Raw genomic sequence first — 19,254 nt, 5'->3', positions numbered from 1 at the left:
TACTATGGTTATCATCCCTGTGTTACAGAATAAGAAACTGAGGCACAGAAAGAATAAGTAACTTGCCTAAGCTAGGAGTGGTGGAGCTGTGATTCGAACGAAGACAAAAACAGAAAAATAAACAAAGAACGAAGACAATGTGACTTGAGAGCCAACATTCTTTACCACCGCCCCACACGGCAACCTTCTCTGATCCTACTTCCTCATTGAGATGAGTGCAATCACAGCTCCTGTGAATTTATACATGGATGAAGTGGTTTCTATATTTAAAGCACCAGACACTTTGGTAGAATTAAAAAAAAAAAAATTTAAATGACCCAAGTTCTAATTCTTCCATTATTGGTATCTTAAAAAATTTTGCCTGTATTTTAAAATGTGGCTACTGAAAAAATTGAAATTACATATGTGTTTCATGTTATATTTCTTTTCTAATTTTATAGATTTAGGGGCACAAGTGCAGTTTGGTTACATGTATATATTGTGTACTGGTGTAATTCTTCCCTTTTTAAGGGAGGAAAGTAATCATTTGGAGAGTATACAGTATATATAATTTTAGTTAGAAATCACACTTTTTTTGGCTTTAAAAAAACCCAAGCCTATATTGGGTTGCATGTAACAGAAAACACAAAATACAAGCGACTTAAATACACAAGGGTTTATTTTATTTTTTTTTTTGAGATGGAGTCTTGCTCTATCACCCAGGCTGAAGTGTGCAAAGGTGCGAACTCCGCTCACTGCAACCTCCACCTCCCGGGTCCAAGTGATTTTCCTGCCTCAGCCTCCCTAGTAGCTGGGATCACAGGTGCCTGCCACCACACCCAGATAATTTTTGTATTTTTATTAGAGACAGGGTTTCACCATGTTGGTCAGGCTGGTCTCAAACTCTTAACCAGGCAGGTGACCTACCTACCTTGGCCTCCCAAAGTTCTGGGATTATAGGCGTGAGCCACCACGCCCGGCTGAACAACGGTTTATTCTCATGTCAAAGAAGCCGAGTTAGGTAGTCCAGTTCCTCCTATCTTTTTGGCCTCTGTCTCCAGGTGACTTTATGATCCAAGGTGGCTGCTAGAGAGCTTCAGTCCTCAGATCTGCATCCACACTGCAGGGAGGAGGAGAGGGGAAGAACAAGGAGATAGACCTAGTCAATTCCTATAAGGGGCTTCTCTAAAGTCCCGTGCGGGATTTCTGCTTACTTCTGGGATTGTGACAGGGAGACTCACAGCCTGTGACTGACTGATAGAGGTTTATAAAAGCCCCAGCCTCAAAGAAGGCAATACTGCAGTGCCCAGAGCCTCCTGTGTGAGCAGGCTGAGGCTGGAAGCCACACCTTCAGCTAAAACCACCTCTTGCCTCTTTCTTGCCTCAGTGTCTAGAGGAACTCTAGAAGCTTCTAGAAGCCTTTGCTTCTGGAGACCTCAGGCGTACCTTGATTTGCGGCAGATAACTCCAACCTCTGCCCACCTCTATCTTCATGTAGCCTTTGTCTCCCTGTGTCCTTTCCTCTTTTTTATAAGGACACCAGTCATTGGATGTAGGATTCACCCTAATCCAGTGTGATCTCATCTCGAGCATTAACTGATTATTTCTGCAAAGAGCCTACTGCCAAGTAAGGTCACATATGATGTTCTGAATGAACATGAACGTTTGGGGAACAACCCACTACACATGGTATTTTACTTTTCAGCGGATTTATTTATCTTTCTTTTTTCTTTTTTGAGATGGAGTCTTGCTCTGTTGCCCAGGCTGGAGTGCAGTGGTGTGATCTCGACTCACTGCAACCTCTGCCTTCTGGCCTCAAGTGATTCTCCTGCCTCAGCCTCCCAATAGCTGGGATTACAGGGGGCCTGCCACCATGCCCAGATAAATTTTATAGTTTTAGCAGAGATAATGTTTCATCATGTTGGCCAGGTTGGTCTCAAACTCTTGACCTCAAGCGATCTGCCTGCCTCGGCCTCCCAAAGTGCTGGGATTACAGACGCGAGCCATCGTGCCAGCCAGATGTATTTATCTTGAGGTTTAATTTCTATGCGTTTACAAGAAGCAGTCATGTACACACACACACACACACACACACACACACACACACACGTTCTCTCCTGCACTTCATTCCCAGCTTTCATGCCAGAGAGGCATCATATTCAGGCAGGAAGACAGGGGACAGGGCAGCTCCTTGAGATGTGGATGGAGGAAGTCCCAGGAGTTCCATGCCACAGGTCTTTATTGGCTTCTGAAAGGCCCATTCCATCGAGGCTTCTGTCCAGCACAGCAGAAATGACCAGTGAATCTCAATAGCTTATCAGAAAGCGTCCTTAGTTTCAGGGTGTTTGGTTCAGCAGTGTTGTGGCTGTTTTTCAAAGATCCAAGGAAGGCTACACAGAGTCCCTTTGTATCCAAATCCTTTCCCAGCCAAGTTTTCACAGTTGAGACTTTTCAGGACTGGAAAAAGGTTTGGTGAGCTTTACTCTTGGAAATGAGAGAGATGAAGTCAAGGGGATTGTGGGGCCATCTCAGCAGGGTTGCCGGGATCCAGAACTGAAAAGCAGAGGCTGCTGTGGTAGGGTCTCTGCAGGTTTTATTCTTGTTGCTGGTCTTCCCTGATCGCTTTCCCCTTAAAACAGAACAACAGCAACAAAAAACAGTTGTGAGTGCTTACTTTGGGGCAGCAAGATAAAAAGCACCAAGGAGTCCAGGTTCCTCCACAAAGGCCGGAGAGGATGGAGGGAGGAAAGATGGAGGGAGGGAAACAGGCAGGTCTACAGGGAGTGTGGCAGGGAGAAGGAAGGTCAGAGTAACCTTGACTGGAGATCTTGACTGGAGAAGGACTTCAAGGACAGATACATCCATCCAATAGTATGGCTGCAGCCACAGAACATTAATCAGCATTCTTGATTATAAGAGATAGAACCAACCCCATCTCAAACTGGCTTAAAGAGCCACTGAGGAATTTATGAATTGTGTAACTGAAAACTTCAGGCTGGTTGGGTGCAGTGGCTCACGCCTGTAATCTCAGGACTTTGGGAGGCCGAGACGGGCGGATCACCTAAAGTCAGGAGTTCAAGACCAGCCTGCCTAACATGGCGAGACCCCGTCTCTACTAAAAATACAAAAAATTAGTGTGGTGGCAGGTGCCTGTAATCCCAGCTACTTGGGAGGCTGAGGCAGGAGAATTGCTTGAACCCAGGAGGCGGAGGTTGCAGTGAGTGGAGATCGTGCCACTGCACTCCAGCCTGGGAGACAAGAGTGAGACTCTGTCTCAAAAAAAGAAAAGAAAAAAAAAAAAAAAAAAAGAAAAGAAAAAAAAAGAAAACTTCAGGCATGGCTGAATCTAGATGCTCACATGGTGTCCTCAGACCTTCCTGTCTCCCGGTTCTGCTTTTTTCTTATTGGCTTCCTTATAAGGCAGGTGCTCCTCAAGGGGTAGGGAACATTGCCACTGGCTCCTTGGTCACCCTTGTGAAGAAGGCTTATGTGGTCGATTGTGTCATGGACCCTGATTCTTCACCATTCTCTGATCACTTTCCTTGCCATGTAACTTTGCAATGCTTGGTCCATGTGACTTACTTGAGCCAAAACTATGAGATGGAAGTGAGAGTGGTATAATTCCAACCCCAGGCCTCACGGAACTTGTCTGCTTCTGCTAGTTCTCTTGTGCATCTGACATCCCCATGAAAAAGATACGCCCAGGCTGTCCTGGTGGTTCCAGGAGGAGGAGGAAAGATACACAGAGCAGAGCTGAGTTATCCCAGCCCCAACCCATGTTTGACTAGTGCTGCATTATTGGAACACTAAGCATGTGGGAGTTATTTATATCCTAATGCTCAAGGTCATCGCCAAGGTCTGATTGCAAAAATTCAAAAAATTGCAACTTCAGGCATAAATGGGTTAAGATGATCCTGGATGAGCCAACCACTAGACGTGTGACTCAGCCCAGGTAACACTGGAGAGCTGAACCCCTCGGACACATGAGGAATCAACATCATGAATGCCACAGAGATGAAAACATGTAACCAAGACACCTTTTTTCTCAGCCATTCCAGCAGAAGCTGCAAGCCACCTGCCCAAATCCAAGCCAGTCCCTGCCACCTTTTACACCTCTCACAACTACATAGGCTAAAATTGGGAGGGCGGGCTTCCCAAAGGAAAACTGGGGTCCTGTTACCAGAAGATAGAGAAGATGGTCAGAGCTCCACTACAGAACTCTCCTCTGGCTTCACCATTTTCTCTGAAGGAGGTTTGGGAATTGAAGATTTTCAAAAGACACTGATTTGTTCTGTTGATGAAGCCAAGGAAGGAGACGACCAGCCCTCTTAGAAAGCTCACCAGTTTGGGCTGGGCGCGGTGGCTGACGCCTGTAATCCCAGCACTTTGGGAGGCCGAGGCAGGTGGATCACAAGGTCAGGAGTTCAAGACCAGCCTGGCCAGCATAGTGAAAGCCCATCTCTACTAAAAACACCAAAAAAAAAAAAAAAAAAAAATTTAACTGGGCATGGTGGTACGTGCCTGTAATCCCAGTTACCTGGGAGGCTGAGGCAGGAGAACTGCTGTAACTCAGGAGGTGGGGGTTGCAGTGAGCCAATATTGATCCACTGCACTCCAGACTGGGCGACAGAGTGAGACTCCGTCTCAAAAAAAAAATAAAAAAAAGAAAGAAAGCTCACCAGTTTGACCAGACAGTCTGCTGGGAGAGTAGCTGAGTTCCAGCAATCTTAGCAGCCCAGGATCACGCTCTGTGTGATAAGTGTAATCTAGGTCTCTCCTGGTGCTTAGGCCTCAACGGACCTATTTTCAGTTATGTCTCTGGCTTCCTTTGAGAACCTTGCTGAATCTCTCGGTATGTTTCTACTCAAGCATTTTCCTGTACAGACTCAAAACATTATCAGGAAGTTAAATGAAACATTTATAACTTACTGGTCATATTCATAACCCCATCAGTAATATTTAACACAGGCTATTTACCATATATATCTGAAAATAAGGTGAGTTTTTTTCTCCCCAAAATTATCCCTCTGCAAAGAAAATGGCCTGTTTGAAACCTTCGGCAGCTCTCACATTTTGCAGTGCCTTCCCATTTACCATATTTGGATCAACCTTTGTTGTATTTTTACTGTTTGGGGAAGCTTATCTGTAAAGGCTGCACATCCATACTGGTTTTGGCTGTTTAGAGAGGCTGCCTCACAGAATCAGCATTATTTAAAAGAGAAAGAGGAAATATGGACTCAGTAACTCTGGTTTTATGAGTTCACAAATTCAGTTGCAAATTTTATAAACAAGTCTTTTAAGATCACAAATTTGTACATCTAAAACAAATTTGTAAATAAAAGTGCTAGAGTTCATGTGAGTAGGTAGTTAGGTCTCTTAATTTTTATTCTGCCTGGGGCGCTGTCTCAAGAGGTCCTGAGCACATGTGCCCAACTAGTTAGGTCTTGAGACAGTATCCAAAAGTATCACCTCATAGCTGTAGAAAATTGCCTATCTCAAAAGACCAGACATGTGCAGATAATATACACTGAAAAAGTGTGCTGGACAACTTGAAAAAGGGGACACTGGTACATCAAACACACAGATGCTACTGGTGCAGATGGAGAATTTGAGTAAAACCGTTACATGAAATGTGAGAGAAAAACAGCCATGTTTTTACAGTAATAAACCATAGCATCAATGTGTGATGTTAACTAGGCACATGCCCCAATGGTTCTTTAAATAATATAAGGAGACTATTTCATCTACAATCACAGACATGTGGATGCATCTTGATTACTGTACTATAAGACTTGAAATTGGCCGGGCGCGGTGGCTCAAGCCTGGTTGGAGGTCCGAGGACGTGGTAGAGGAATCCAACGAAACTCAAGGTCAGGAGATTCGAGACATCCTGGCGAACAACCGGAACACACGTCGTCTACTAAAAACAAATAGCAAAAGAAACTGCCGGGCTGAGGTGGCGACGGGCGCGCCTTGTGAGTCCAGGGCTACTCGGGAGGGCTGAGGCTAGCGCGCGGAGTAAACCGGGCGCAGGCGGAGCTTGCAGTGAGCTGAGATGCGGCCACTGCACTCGCAGCCTGCCGGTTGATCAGGCTGTCTCAAGATAGACAAACAAAAAAAAAGAAAAAAAAAAAGGACTTGAAAGTTGACGGAAATTGAGTAGATTGATTCCTCCCACTTCATTATTCTTTTTCAAAATTGTTTTAGCTATTTTAGTTCCGTCGCCTTGCCATATAAATTTCAGAATACTGTCTAAATCTACAAAGAAATCTGGCTGGGATTTTCATAGCAATTGTGCTAAACCGTATATGCATTAAACCTGGGGAGAACCAATATCTTTACTATGTTGAGTCTTCTGATTTATGAGTGCAGCATGTTTCTGCATTTGTTTAGTTATTCTTTGATTTTTTTTTTTTTTTTTTTTTTTTTGAGACAGAGTCTCGCTCTGTCACCCAGGCTGGAGTGCAGTGGCGCGATCTCGGCTCACTGCAAGCTCTGCCTCCCAGGTTCATGCCATGCTCCCGCCTCAGCCTACCGAGCAGCTGGGACTACAGACGCCCCCTACCGTGCCCGGCTACTTTTTTTGTTTTTGTATTTTTAGTAAAGACAGGATTTCTCCGTGTTAGCCAGGATGGTCTCGATCTCTTGACCTCGTGATCCACCTGCCTCAGCCTCACAAATTGCTGGGATTATAGGCGTGAGCCACCGCACCCGGCTATTCTTTGATTTTTAAAAAACTTTAAAAATTGTTTATTTATTTTAGAGATGTGGTCTCGCTTTGTTGCCCAGGCTGGTTTCGAACTCCTGGATTCAAGCAATCCTCCCATCTTGGCCCCCCAAAGTGCTGGGATTACAGGTGTGACCCACTGCACCCAGCCTTGATTTTTTTTAATCAAGCATTTTAGAGTTTTTAGCATACATAAAACCCTGTACATATTTCGCTAGATTTACACCTATTTCATTTGAATGATTGTAAGTGGTATTCTATTTTTGAGTGTTCTTGTGATTATTGCTAATATTTAGAAATCCAGTTGATGTTTGTATGTTTATCTCATATCCTGCAACCTTGCTGAACTCAGTTTAAATCGGAGGTGTTTTCCTGATAGATTCTTTGGGATTTTTTAAAATGTGGACAATCATGTAATCTGCAAATCGGCACGGTTTTCTTTCTTCCTAATGTATAAGTGTCAATGAGTGTGCAACTATGATGTGCAACTTTCAGCGTTGTCCAAAATTTACAGAGGATGATGCAGTGACTGTGACTCTGAAACACAAAGAATGGTCCATCAATCGCAGCTGCTGCAGCCATTTCAGCTGTTTGGCAGAGGTGGTAATGCTGCCTTTTGGACCTACAATACAACCAAATCTTTGTTCGAATCATCTCACCTCCTGGCTATATTCTTAAGAAAAGAGGGTGCTTTCAGGCGCTGAGCTCATGGCACAAGTCCCACGAGTGACCTGCGAGCCCCACCGCTAGGGGCCGCTTAGGTGCAGCCCCCAGGTGAGCGGGAACTGAGTTTCTGGGCGTGGCCTCCGCTGTGGCAGCCCCGCCCCAGCTCCTCCTAAGCGCCTGGGGGCGCTGTCGGTCGCTTTGGGTCGCGGGGGCGCTCTTTCTCAGCATTCTTGGTTCGTACTGAGGCTTTCGGGACGGCGGCGGGAAGATGGCGGCCCCCAGGGATGGGTTTGAAGCCGTGGAGGCAGAGGGCAACGCAGGGTGCCGGGGGAGCTCGGGAATGGAGGTGGTTCTTCCCTCGGATCCCGCCGTCCCCTCCCCGCTGTGCCCTCACGGTGGGTCAGAGTCTGGGCTCAGCCTAACTGCCGGGCGCTGAGGGTGTGAGTTGGCTTGGAAGTGGCTTTTGGGGCTCCTATATTTTTATCAGCCTCTTTTCCCTCACCAGTGTGCAGTCTAGAAAATAGTCCTTCCTCGGAACGTGGTGTTTTTCAACTTATTTGAGAAACATTCAGAGCAAGTCTCCACTCTTGTGGTTTTGGCTCCAGGACTATTTCATCTCTTTTTGGGGGGAAGGGGCAGAAAGGTAGGCAAAGAGAAGGATGCATGGTATTGAATAGTTCTCGTTGACAAGTACTTGGGGATTTCATTTGTTGATTTGCTGTCCCTTCAAAAATAAAAAATTAGGGAGAAAGACAGAGTGTAATCCTTGCCTGCAAACTAGACTGTTTTTGTCTAACTTACATAAAGTGGGCGTGTCTAACTCAAAGCTCAGGTTTTCGCTGCAAGGGTAAACGCGCAAGAGATGTCAAAGTCCTCAATTCTCTGAGTCCCTTACCTGTTTTAGTCTCAGGTTTTTAACATTCACAACGTAGACAGCAGCTATACTGACAGTAGCATTTTCTTTCTGGAGAGACCTGTTTTCAAAAATTATTTAAGAGTAGTCACTGCCGGAATGTTGTAACAGAGAGAAAGGAACATTCATTAAACAGAGAAGCCGGCGTGGTGGCGTGCACCTGTAGTCCCAGCACTTTGGGAGGCCGAGGCAGGCAGATCGCTTGAGCCCAGGAGTTTGAGACTAGCCCAGGCAAAAATGGTGATACCCTATCTCCACAAAAAATAAAACCAGCTGGAGACACGCAGCTGTAGTCCCAGCTACTCGGGAGGCTGAGGCGGGAGAATCCCTTGAGGCTAGGAAGCAGAAATCGCAGTGAACCATGATGTTGCCACTGCACTCCAGCCTGGGCGACAGAGGGAGACCCTGTCTCACGAAAACAAAACAAAAAACAACCAACCAAAGAGATGGATTTAATTATGATAAATTGTGCATAAAGCTCAAACAAATTTTATTTAAGGGCGGTGAAAACTAAGAACTTGACGTAAATGACCGTTGACACTTTTTGTTTTTTTTGCTATTCTGGAACTAGGACCCACTCTTCTGTTTGTAAAGGTGATCCAAGGGAAAGAAGAAACTCGGAGGTTTTATGCCTGTTCAGCCTGTAGAGATAGAAAAGACTGTAATTTTTTTCAGTGGGAAGATGAAAAGGTATATCAACTTTTGGATATTTATTTTTTATTTTGGTATATGTGACAATTTTGTTGAGAATGTGTAAACCAATAAAAATATGCGGTCTGAACATATAAGATAAATCTCTTAAGAGAGATGGAGATACTATGTTTGTTGGTTCAGAAAACCGGAGTTCATGCTTACTCTGAATACTGATACCTTAAACTACTGTCTCAAAGTCTTAATTCCCCATAAGACTCTGAGGCAGTAATATTGGGTGACTGATCTTCTGTGTCTTAGCTGGGGATTCTATAACAGAAGTACCATAGGCTGTGTGGCTTAAACGACAGACATCTGTTTCTCACAGTTCTGGAGACTGGGAAGTGCAGGATCAAGATGCTGGCAGATCTAGTATCTGGTGTAGGTCCTGTCCTCTTCCTGATTTGCAGAGGACCATCCTTTCATTATATCCTCATTTCCCAAAGAGAGGAAGCAAGTACTGTCTGTCTTAGAAGGACACTAATCTCATTCAAGAGGGCTCTACCCTCTTGACCTAATTACCTCCCAGAGGCCCCTCATTTAAATACCATCACATTGGGGTTAAGTCTTCAACATACGAATTTTAGGGGGCACAAGCATTCAGTCGATAGCACTGTTGGCAAATATGGATTTCTCACTAAAGAGAAATCATGATCATTCCAGAAAGTGTTAAAAAACACTTTTTTTGAACATTTGCACTGAACATCCCTTATACAGCTATTAGATGACCAATGAAGACATTTAGAGATATAGTTATGAACTTGGTATTCTCTTGAACTCGGCTCCAGTTGAAGTTTCTGAAAGCTTTGGTGAGAGAATTTTCAGTTTTGTTAGGTTTATGGTAAAACAGTATCATATACCACTCTTCTGCAAACCCATTAAGGTGAATACTTGGCTTATGTCCACCTTTTTGCTATTGTGGATGATGCTACAGTGAACATATGTTAATCTCTTAGTGCTTTAATATGCTGGATACTGCTTCAAGCTGCTCTAGAATTTACCCAGTTTTCACTGTTTTGTTTTCCCCTAAAATGAATGCCTGTTGAATTGGTTGAATTTCTGGCTTCTTGATGTCAGAATGTGTTGCCAGTTCTTCTAGGATGATAGAGATTTCCAGTTTATTCAATGGGTTTTGTACTCTCTTTCAGTTGTCAGGAGCTAGACTTGCTGCCCGAGAAGCTCATAACCGAAGATGTCAGCCTCCCCTGTCCCGAAGGCAGTGTGTGGAAAGGTACTGATGGGGTGTCATTTTTCTTTATTAGTTTAGCTGTCATGTTTCTTTGTTGTTGCCTTTTTCTGTGCCTTTAAGTTTAATTTCTTTTATTTATTTTTATTGTAGTTATATATATAATATAAAATTTGCCATTTTAATCATTTTCAAGCATGCAATTCAGTGACATTAAGTACATGCATGGTGTTGTGTAACCATCGTCCCTATTTGCAAAACTTTTTCATCACTCCAAGCAGAAACTGCCACCATTATGCTGTAACTCCTCATTCCACCTCCTCCCAAACCTTGGTAACCTCTGATTTATTTTTGTGGTTGTTTTTTTCGAGACAGGGTCTCACTCTGTGTTGCCCAGGCTGAAGTGCAGTGGTGCTGTCATGACTCACTATAGCCTCAACCTCCTGGGCTCAAGCAATCCTCCACCTCAGCCTCCTGAGTAGCTGGGACTTAAGGCACACGCCACCACACCCAGCTAATTTATTATTATTTTTCATAGAGACAAGGTCTTCCTATGTTGCCCAGAACTCCTGGTCTAGAACTTCTGGGTTCAAGGGATCCGCCCACCTCAGCCTCCCAAACTGCAAGGGTTACAGGCATGAGCCACTGTGCCCAACTATTTTTGTTGCTATGAATTTGACAGTTCTGTGTACCTCATATAAATGAGATTATACAATATTTGTCCTTTTGGGTCTGGCTTATTTTATGTAGCATAATATCTTCAAATTTCATGCATGTTGTAGCATGTATCAGAACTGTATTCCTTTTTGTAACTGAATTATATCCATTGTCTATACCACATTTAAAAAATCTGTTCATCTGTTGATGGACACTTGGGCTGTGTCTACTTTTTTGCTGTTGTGAATTATGCTTCAATGAACATTGGTATACAGTTTGGGACCCTGTCTTCAATTCTTTTGGGTATATACCCAGGAGTGGAATTGTCAGTAATTCTGTGTTTAGTGTTTTGAGGAACCGCCAAACTGCTTTCCATAGTGGCTGCACCATTTTACATTCCCACCAGGAGGGTATACGTGTTCCAATTTCTCTGCATCCTTGCCAACATTTTTTATTGCTTGTTTTTCTGATTATAGCCATCCTAGTGTATGTGAAGCGGTATGTCATTGCAGCTTTGATTTTTGTTTTCTACCAGATTACTAATGATGTGAATCATCATTTCATGTGCTTATTGGCTATTTATGTATGATCTTGGAGACATGTCTATTCAAGTCCTTTTTCCATTTTTAATTGGGTTATCTTTTTGTTGTTGAGTCACAGGAGTTCTTTATATGTTCTGGATATTACACCCTTACCAAATATATGATTTGCAAATATTTTCTCCCATTCTGTAGGTTGTTTTTTCACCTTCTTGATCTCCTTTGAAGCACAAGAGTTTTTAATTTCAATGAAGTTCAGTTTATCAATTTTTTTGTTGTTGCTTGTGCTTTTGGTGTACAGATCAAAATCCATTATCAGATCCATTGTCATCAAGATTTGCTGTGATGTTTCTTTTTTGAAATACTAAACCAAACTTGAAAAATCTCTAAACATCTATTTTAAAAAATCTACATTGTTGAAATGTTTTATTGGGTGGATTAGAGTCATAGATTTAATTTTTCGACAAACTTGTGAAAAGAATTTGTCTCTCACCTGTGTCACTGACATTATACAGTATGTGCTGGGAGATGCTCCTTAAAAAGCCTCTTCTCTAGGTTACTGATGACAAATAGGTTTTCACTTTTATGGCAGCTCCTTCATTTTACCTGGGCTGCTGTGTTCAGAAAGATTGTGAGGCCTCATTTAGACTAAGCACAGAGGAGTACTGGGGTCTATTTATAGTATTTTTCCTGAGCTGTTTAGTAGTAGATTTTATTTTTTTTATTTTTTTATTTTTTTATTTTTTATTTTTTATTTTTTTGAGACAGAGTCTTGCTCTGCCACCCAGGCTGGAGTGCAGTGGCCGGATCTCAGCTCACTGCAAGCTCCGCCTCCCGGGTTTACGCCATTCTCCTGCCTCAGCCTCCCGAGTAGCTGGGACTACAGGCGCCCGCCTCGTCGCCCGGCTAGTTTTTTGTATTTTAAGTAGAGACGGGGTTTCACCGTATTAGCCAGGATGGTCTCGATCTCCTGACCTCGTGATCCGCCCGTCTCGGCCTCCCAAAGTGCTGGGATTAGTAGATTTTAAAGTCCTTTGATACAGGAGGCATTTCTCAAGATAATTTGATTGCCCCTTAACTACACTGGTTAATCAGAGATGTCTATGTATTTACTGTATGGGAATTCAGTCATCACCCAAAACATCTTGAAAAGGGAATTAAGGAAAATCGAGGCCAGGCACCGTGGCTCACACCTGTAATCCCAGCACTTTGGGAGGCCGAGGTGGGCGGATCACTTGAGGTCAGGAGTTCAAGACCAGCCTGGCCAACATGGTGAACTCCCATCTCCAGTGGAATCACAAAACATAGCCAGGCATAGTGGCGGGCACCTGTAATCCCGGCTACTTGGGAGGCTGACGCAGGAGAATCGCTTGAACCTGGGAGGCAGAGGTCGCAGTGAGCCAAGATCATGCTACTATACTCCAGCCTAGGTGACAGAGTGAGACCCTGTCTCAAAAAAAAAAAAAAAGAAAAGAAAATGGAGCACTACTGTGAGGTAGGCACTGTGCTGCTAGGTGTTTTACATGAGATATTATTTAGTCCTGCAGAGGTGGTTTACTTAGATGAGAAAATTGAGACTTGTAGGAGTTATACTTTATCATGTTCACTCTATGAGAAGTACTAAGCTGTGATTCATCTTATGCCTGATTCTAAAAGGTTATTTTTAAATGTAAAAGCAGATAGTAATATATGATGCATATTGATTTAATTTGAGGATATTTAAGGAGAGAAAAGGTAAGGACTTATGTAGAGATCTATCATAGTGATTATTGAGAGAAAATAGAGTATTGAAGATGGAGAAAGTAGAAACACAGGGCCCGTGGTTTCTTCCTTTGAAGTCCTCACCTTGGTCATTTTGTATTATTTCCTTCTGGCTTTTTTTTCCTATGCCAGGTTTGTTTGTAGCCATAATGTATACATAGTTTTGTATTCTGTCCTTAACACTTTTATCTGATAAGCATGTTTCTGTTAGAAGGATATTGGTGATTTAATTAAACTCTGTAAGAAAATCTAGGTGATCTTATTTCTATGCATAGTAAAATTTTAGTTTGGAGCTAAACCACATTGTTCTTTTTTTTTTTTCCTGAGATAGAGTTTCACTCTTGTCACTCACCCAGGCTAGAGTGCAGTGGCGTGATCTTGGCTCACTGCCACCTCTACCTCCTGGGTTCAAGTGATTCTCCTGTCTCAAGCCTCTGAGTAGCTGGGATTACAGGCACCTGCCACCATGCCCAGCTAATTTTTATATTTTTAGTAGAGACGAGTTTGCACCATGTTGGCCAGGCTGGTGTCAAACTCCTGACCTCAGGTGATCTGCCCATCTTGGCCTCCCAAAGTGCTGGGATTATAGGCATAAGCCACCATGCCAGGCCTAAACCACTGTTCTTATCTTTGTTGTACCAGAGTATGTTTTTTTGATAAAAAAAATTGAAATTCATATTTCATATTAATTAGAACATAAAAACTGGGTAAAATATGAATTATTAAAGAATTTCCAAAAGGTTTTTTTTGGGGGGGTCCATAATTTCATCTTTTATCTAGTGCTAATTCTTGCCAGCATGTCTCAATAAAATGCTTTTCAATATCTTACCCATCTGTGACCCATTACCTTGGATTTTGTTGCCAGAAGTCTCTATCCAACCATCTGTCCACCTAGTCAGTCATTCCCTCATTCATTCATTCAGCAGGTATTTATTGAAGGCTCAAAAAACATTTAAAATGCTAGTAATGTGTGGAGATATATAGATAAAGATTATTTAGTGTAAAGTAAGGTGCGTTAAGTATCCACAGTATTCGTAGAAAAGGCTAAGTGCTTTGGAAGTCAGAAGCCTTAGGGGTAACTTGTGGCTTAGGTGATCAATACAGGGTAAGGAGAGGGCATCTGAACAGGTTTTGGAAGATGGGTAGAAATTTAATATCATTGATTTCACTGTATCAGTTTGTAATCAATGTTCCTATGCTTTATTATATGCTTTCTATGGAGCAAACAGTTTGAAATCAGTCATTCTTCTGAAAATATTCAGTATCTTAAGATAAAGAGTCCTATTTATAATTTTGGCTTTTTAAAATCAAAGGCATAATAAATAATCTATTCTCTTTGTCTTCAGCTTGAGACTAGCAGTTCATTCTTACGTGTGAATAGACCTAAGGATGTACTATTGCTTGAGAGTATAATTATTTTCTAATGTGGATAATTTAATTTTGTGTAACTCATTTATAAGTTAGCTTATTAAACAACTATTATATTTGAAAATATTAAACTGCATTTGAACTTTATACTGATTCTTTTTTTTTTTTTTTTTTGAGACGGAGTCTCGCTCTGTCGCCCGGGCTGGAGTGCAGTGGCCGGATCTCAGCTCACTGCAAGCTCCGCCTCCTGGGTTTACGCCATTCTCCTGCCTCAGCCTCCCGAGTAGCTGGGACTACAGGCGCCCGCCACCTCGCCCGGCTAGTTTTTTGTATTTTTTTTTAGTAGAGACGGGGTTTTACCGTGTTAGCCAGGATGGTCTCAATCTCCTGACCTTGTGATCCGCCCGTCTCGGCCTCCCAAAGTGCTGGGATTACAGGCTTGAGCCACCGCGCCCGGCCTATACTGATTCTTTAAAAAATTGTGCATATTCTATAAAGCAAATTTTCATGTTTTGTGTGGTTACAATAGCTTTTCATTGACTAATTTATTTTAAAAATCTTTGTAAGGACTTATGGTAGCTAGCAAGATAAATTGACCTGTTAGCTGATTTTTATTACGGGACTGGTAGCGCTGCACAGATTTCTAGGTTTACAGAATAGGATTTGATTTTCATTTTCCTAATCTCACTCTTTGAACCATGCTTTATGTTTCATATGTGTTCAGTTGACATATTTACATTTCATGCCTGAGATTTGCTTTTTTTTATAGTTTTTAGCTGCCTGTTATGCTCTGAAATGTGTTATTATGTTTATTATATAGTATGTTTGCACCCTTGTTGTGACCTATGAAGTCTCAGGGAAGATATTTAAATGCTAAAATCAGCATTAATTTATGTGCATCCAAATAGTTTTGTTTCGTTGATATTTCATTTGGTTATTTTTTTTCAGATCTCATTTAAACTGAGATTTTCAAAGTCTGCTATTAGAGAAATGCCATAAACATAATTTGTGTACTCCAGGAAAGGCAAATGGAACATCAAATGGAGATCAATAAAAATGACATTTCAAAATGCTAGCCTGCAATTTGTGAATCATGCTGAGCCATGCAGCAGAATGAATTTCCCTCCCCCTGGGGAATGTGTTGTAAATACGAATAAGGGGGGAGAGCTGAGTAATCTTGAGTGCTTCACATTCTCATGTTCTGTCTACCAAACTTTCAGAAGGCCGTGTGTCTGAATGTTAAATTTAAGGCATGATAGTTGCTGATTATGTTGTGATTTTGAGTAGAGAGAAATATGCACAAGATCTCAGTTTATCTTTTATCAAGAAAAGGTTAATAAACTAGCAGTGAAGCTTTCTGAAGGGCAGTTTGGAAATATGTAAAGGAAAGAGGTAATTGACAAAGCACAAAGATGTATCATGTAAGTGGAGGTTCATTTTCAGCGTTCTTCTGTTCCTTCTTTTAAAAATCATTAAACTCAGCTCCTCATGGTGAGTGAATCATCTCCACATCAGCCCCTCATTGCTTTGAACTTTCTGTCCTCCCTTCCTAGTGATTTTGCAACTTGGGCCTTCAGCTGGTGTTACTCAGTGGGTGATAGGTAGTCCTTTTGACCATATTTGAGTAACAAAACCCGATACAACTTCCTCTACTTGTGGTATTTTCCTTTCTTAGGTCCTCTAAAGGCCTTAATTGTTGTTGTTTTTCTTTCAACCAGGAATATTTTTTCGTTCTTTTCTCTCTCTTTCTTTCTTTCTTTCTTTCTCTCTCCCTCTCTCTCTTGCTCACTCTCTTTCACTCTTGCTGCCGCTCTTTCTTCCTTTCCTTTTCTTTCTCTTCTTTGCTTTCTTTTCTTTCTTTTTTTGGAGACAGTTTCATCTGTTGCCCAGGCAGGAGTGCAGTGGTGCATTCATAGCTCATTGTAGCTTCAAACTTTTGGGATCAAGGGATCTTCCTGGCTAATTTGTTTGTTTGTTTGTTTGTTTGAGATGGAGTCTTCATCTGTCGCCCAGGCTGGAGTGCAGTGGTGTGATCTTGGCTCACTGCAACCTCTGCTTCTGGGGTTCAAGCGACTCTCTTGCCTCAGCCTCCTGAGCAGCTGGGATTACAGGTGCTCACCACCACGCCCAGCTAATTTTTGTATTTTTAGTAGAGACAGGGTTTCACCATGTTGGCCAGGCTGACTTGGCCTCAAGTAATCTACCCACCTCAGCCTCCAAAAGTGCTGGGATTATAGGTGTGAGCCACTGCGCCCAGCTCTGGCTAATGTTTTAAAATATTTTTAGAGTTGGGGTCTCAATATATTGCCCAAGATGATCTGGAACTCCTGGACTCAAGTGATCCTCCTGCCTCAGCCTCCCGGGTAGCTGGGATTATAGGTGTGAGCCACAGTACCTGGCCAAGGGATATTTACTTCTCTAATATCAAATGTATGTCCTGTTGCTCTGTTCTGGTGGCTGACTGAATGTACATGATGTGTTTCAGTAATGAATCACAGGGTGATGGCAATTAACTCTCCACCTGTAGTTCCAGCCATGCACAACACTTGCCTGAAGACATGACAGCTTCAAGAGCGAGGACCAAGTTTTCACGAGTTCTGAACTACATCTTGGCCTCTGTCTGGCTGACAGCAATTATAAATCTTATCTCCATATTGCAGATGCTAAAATATGAAAAAATATATACCTTAGAAATGATGAAATAGGGTGGTTGGATTTTGCTTTGTGATGCAGGCTGACAGGCTCTCTTTTTATTTATTTGTTTGTTTGTTTTTGAGATAGGATCTTGCTCTCTCACCCAGGCTGGAATGCAGTGGCATGATCATGGCTCACTGTACAAAGATGTACAACTATCACAATCTATTTCCAGAACATTTTCATCACCTCTAAAGGAAACCTCATGCCTGTCAGCAGTTACTCCCATTTCCCCACTCACCACCCCAGCCTCTAGAAACCACTATTCTACTTTCTGTCTCAATGGATTTGCCTATTCTAAACATTTCATATAAACAGAATCATACAATGGCCACATACCATTTTTGATTTAACCTTTTTATAATTTATAAAAGACTTCTGTTTAAAAACCACTGAATTGTATACTTTATTTATTTTTATTTTTTTTGAGACAGAGCCTCACTATGTCACCCAGGCTGGAGTACAGTGGCGTCGTGATCTTGGCTCACTGTAACCTTCGCCTCCCGGATTCAAGAGGTTCTCGTGTCTCAACCTCCCAAGTAGCTGGAATTACAGCTGCACACCACCATGCCTGGCTAATTTTTGTATTTTTAGTAGAGATGGGGTTTTGCCATGTTCATCAGGCTGGTCTTGAACTCCTGGCCTCAAGTGATCCACCCATCTTAGTCTCCCAAAGTGCTGGGATTACAGGCATGAACCACTGCACCTGGCCTGAATTGTCCACTTTGAAAGGGTGAATTATATGGTACATGAATTGTATCTCTGTTTAAAAAAATCTATATGTGGTAGGAGAATCAAATCGTTCTATGAGAGTGCATTTTGCAAAGAGCAATCAACACTCCTGTTTCCACCTCTGCATTTCTCCTTCTCCAGTAGCAACTATAGTTGCCTCTTAAGGCTAATTCTTTGCATCACATCAAAAGGCAGATAATGTTTGGTTTTTCACTTTTTGTGATATTAAGGTTAATCACGTGTTCAGGTATTAGCCAGCGATAAAGCATCCATTACAAAGCTCCCCATCAGCCCTTTGCCTAATGATTTTAGTGGTAACTGATGATCGTTGCCCAGAGGTTGTAAAGGGTTTTGGAATCTTGTCATTGTTTATGCATTCATTGGCTGTAATTCTTCTATAAAAAAGAACTTGGTTTCATCAACTGTTAGCATACTTTGTTACAGTTCATGTGGGAAAGGAAAGATAAATGTTTCATCCTTCCCCTCCTGTCCTTTTTAACTAGTTGTTAGAAAAATGATTTGGTACTGCAGCAACTTCCAAAGTTGACTAATCAGGATCATTTTTTAAAAAAAAAATCACTATGAAAACATGTATTTTTAAAATTTGGTGTTTTGTAGTTCTTTGAGATTATTACTCTTTGTGATATAGCACTTTTGGAATTTGATTTAATTTTCACAATATTATGGGGGTTGTATGTAGGGTGACTGTAGAATTTAAATCCAGACCTAGATACTTTTTGAGACTGGAGGGGAAGGAGGCAATAACCAGGTGGAACTCCAGGATGGAAGATGTCAACTGCGACTGTCCTGGGCAACCAGGGATGTGTGGTCACCCTAGTGATAGGGGGATTGTTAGTGGAAAATTCACTTTTCCCCCAACATTTTTACCTTTACTAAGGTACGATACTTTACATATAATAAATTGCACATATTTAAAATGTACCATTTGATGAATTTTGACATATACATCTGCCCATGAAATCATCACCACAGTCACAATAATGAACATACTATTACCTCCAGAAGTTTCTGCCCCCCCCCATTCTATATCCCTGCACCCCTAGGGTCCCCAGACATCCACTGATCTGCTTTCTGTCACTATAGATTAGTCTGCATTTTCTAAAAGTTTATATAAAGGTAATCATACAGTAGGTACAGTATGTCCGTTTTTTTTTTTTTTTTTTTTTGAGACGGAATCTCACTGTGTTGCCAGGCTGGAGGTACGATCTCAGCTCACTGCAGTCTCTGCCTCCAGGGTTCAAACGATTCTCCTGCTTCAGCCTCCCGAGTAGCTGGGATTACAGGTGCATGCCACGCCTGGCTAATTTTTTTTTTTTTTTTT

At 42.1% G+C, this 19,254-nt stretch overlaps 1 protein-coding gene and 1 long non-coding RNA gene across 3 annotated transcripts in view; one reads left to right on the top strand and one right to left on the bottom strand.

Annotated features, from left to right (window-relative positions):
- Positions 1 to 1,984: 1,984 nt before the first annotated feature.
- LOC108525985 (uncharacterized) overlaps positions 1,985 to 19,254 on the bottom strand; it is a 26,547-nt gene continuing 9,277 nt past the window's right edge. Inside the window, exons 2-3 of the long non-coding RNA XR_001884389.1 lie at positions 8,268 to 8,346; positions 1,985 to 2,608 (exon numbers count right to left, since the gene is read on the bottom strand). This is a non-coding gene — a long non-coding RNA (uncharacterized LOC108525985). The remainder of the gene's footprint in view (positions 2,609 to 8,267; positions 8,347 to 19,254) is intronic.
- ZCCHC4 (zinc finger CCHC-type containing 4) overlaps positions 7,607 to 19,254 on the top strand; it is a 62,032-nt gene continuing 50,384 nt past the window's right edge. For both annotated transcript variants that reach the window (XM_017866708.1, XM_017866706.1), the window contains exons 1-3: positions 7,607 to 7,767; positions 8,857 to 8,975; positions 10,124 to 10,206. In XM_017866708.1, the coding sequence (XP_017722197.1) occupies positions 7,641 to 7,767; positions 8,857 to 8,975; positions 10,124 to 10,206 (329 nt within the window). In that variant the 5' untranslated portion in view covers positions 7,607 to 7,640. The remainder of the gene's footprint in view (positions 7,768 to 8,856; positions 8,976 to 10,123; positions 10,207 to 19,254) is intronic.

Source organism: Rhinopithecus bieti, unplaced genomic scaffold, assembly GCF_001698545.2.
Source record: "Rhinopithecus bieti isolate Rb0 unplaced genomic scaffold, ASM169854v2 scaffold_1599, whole genome shotgun sequence".
NCBI lineage: Eukaryota > Metazoa > Chordata > Mammalia > Primates > Cercopithecidae > Rhinopithecus > Rhinopithecus bieti.
This window is presented reverse-complemented; position numbering and strand designations above follow the sequence as displayed.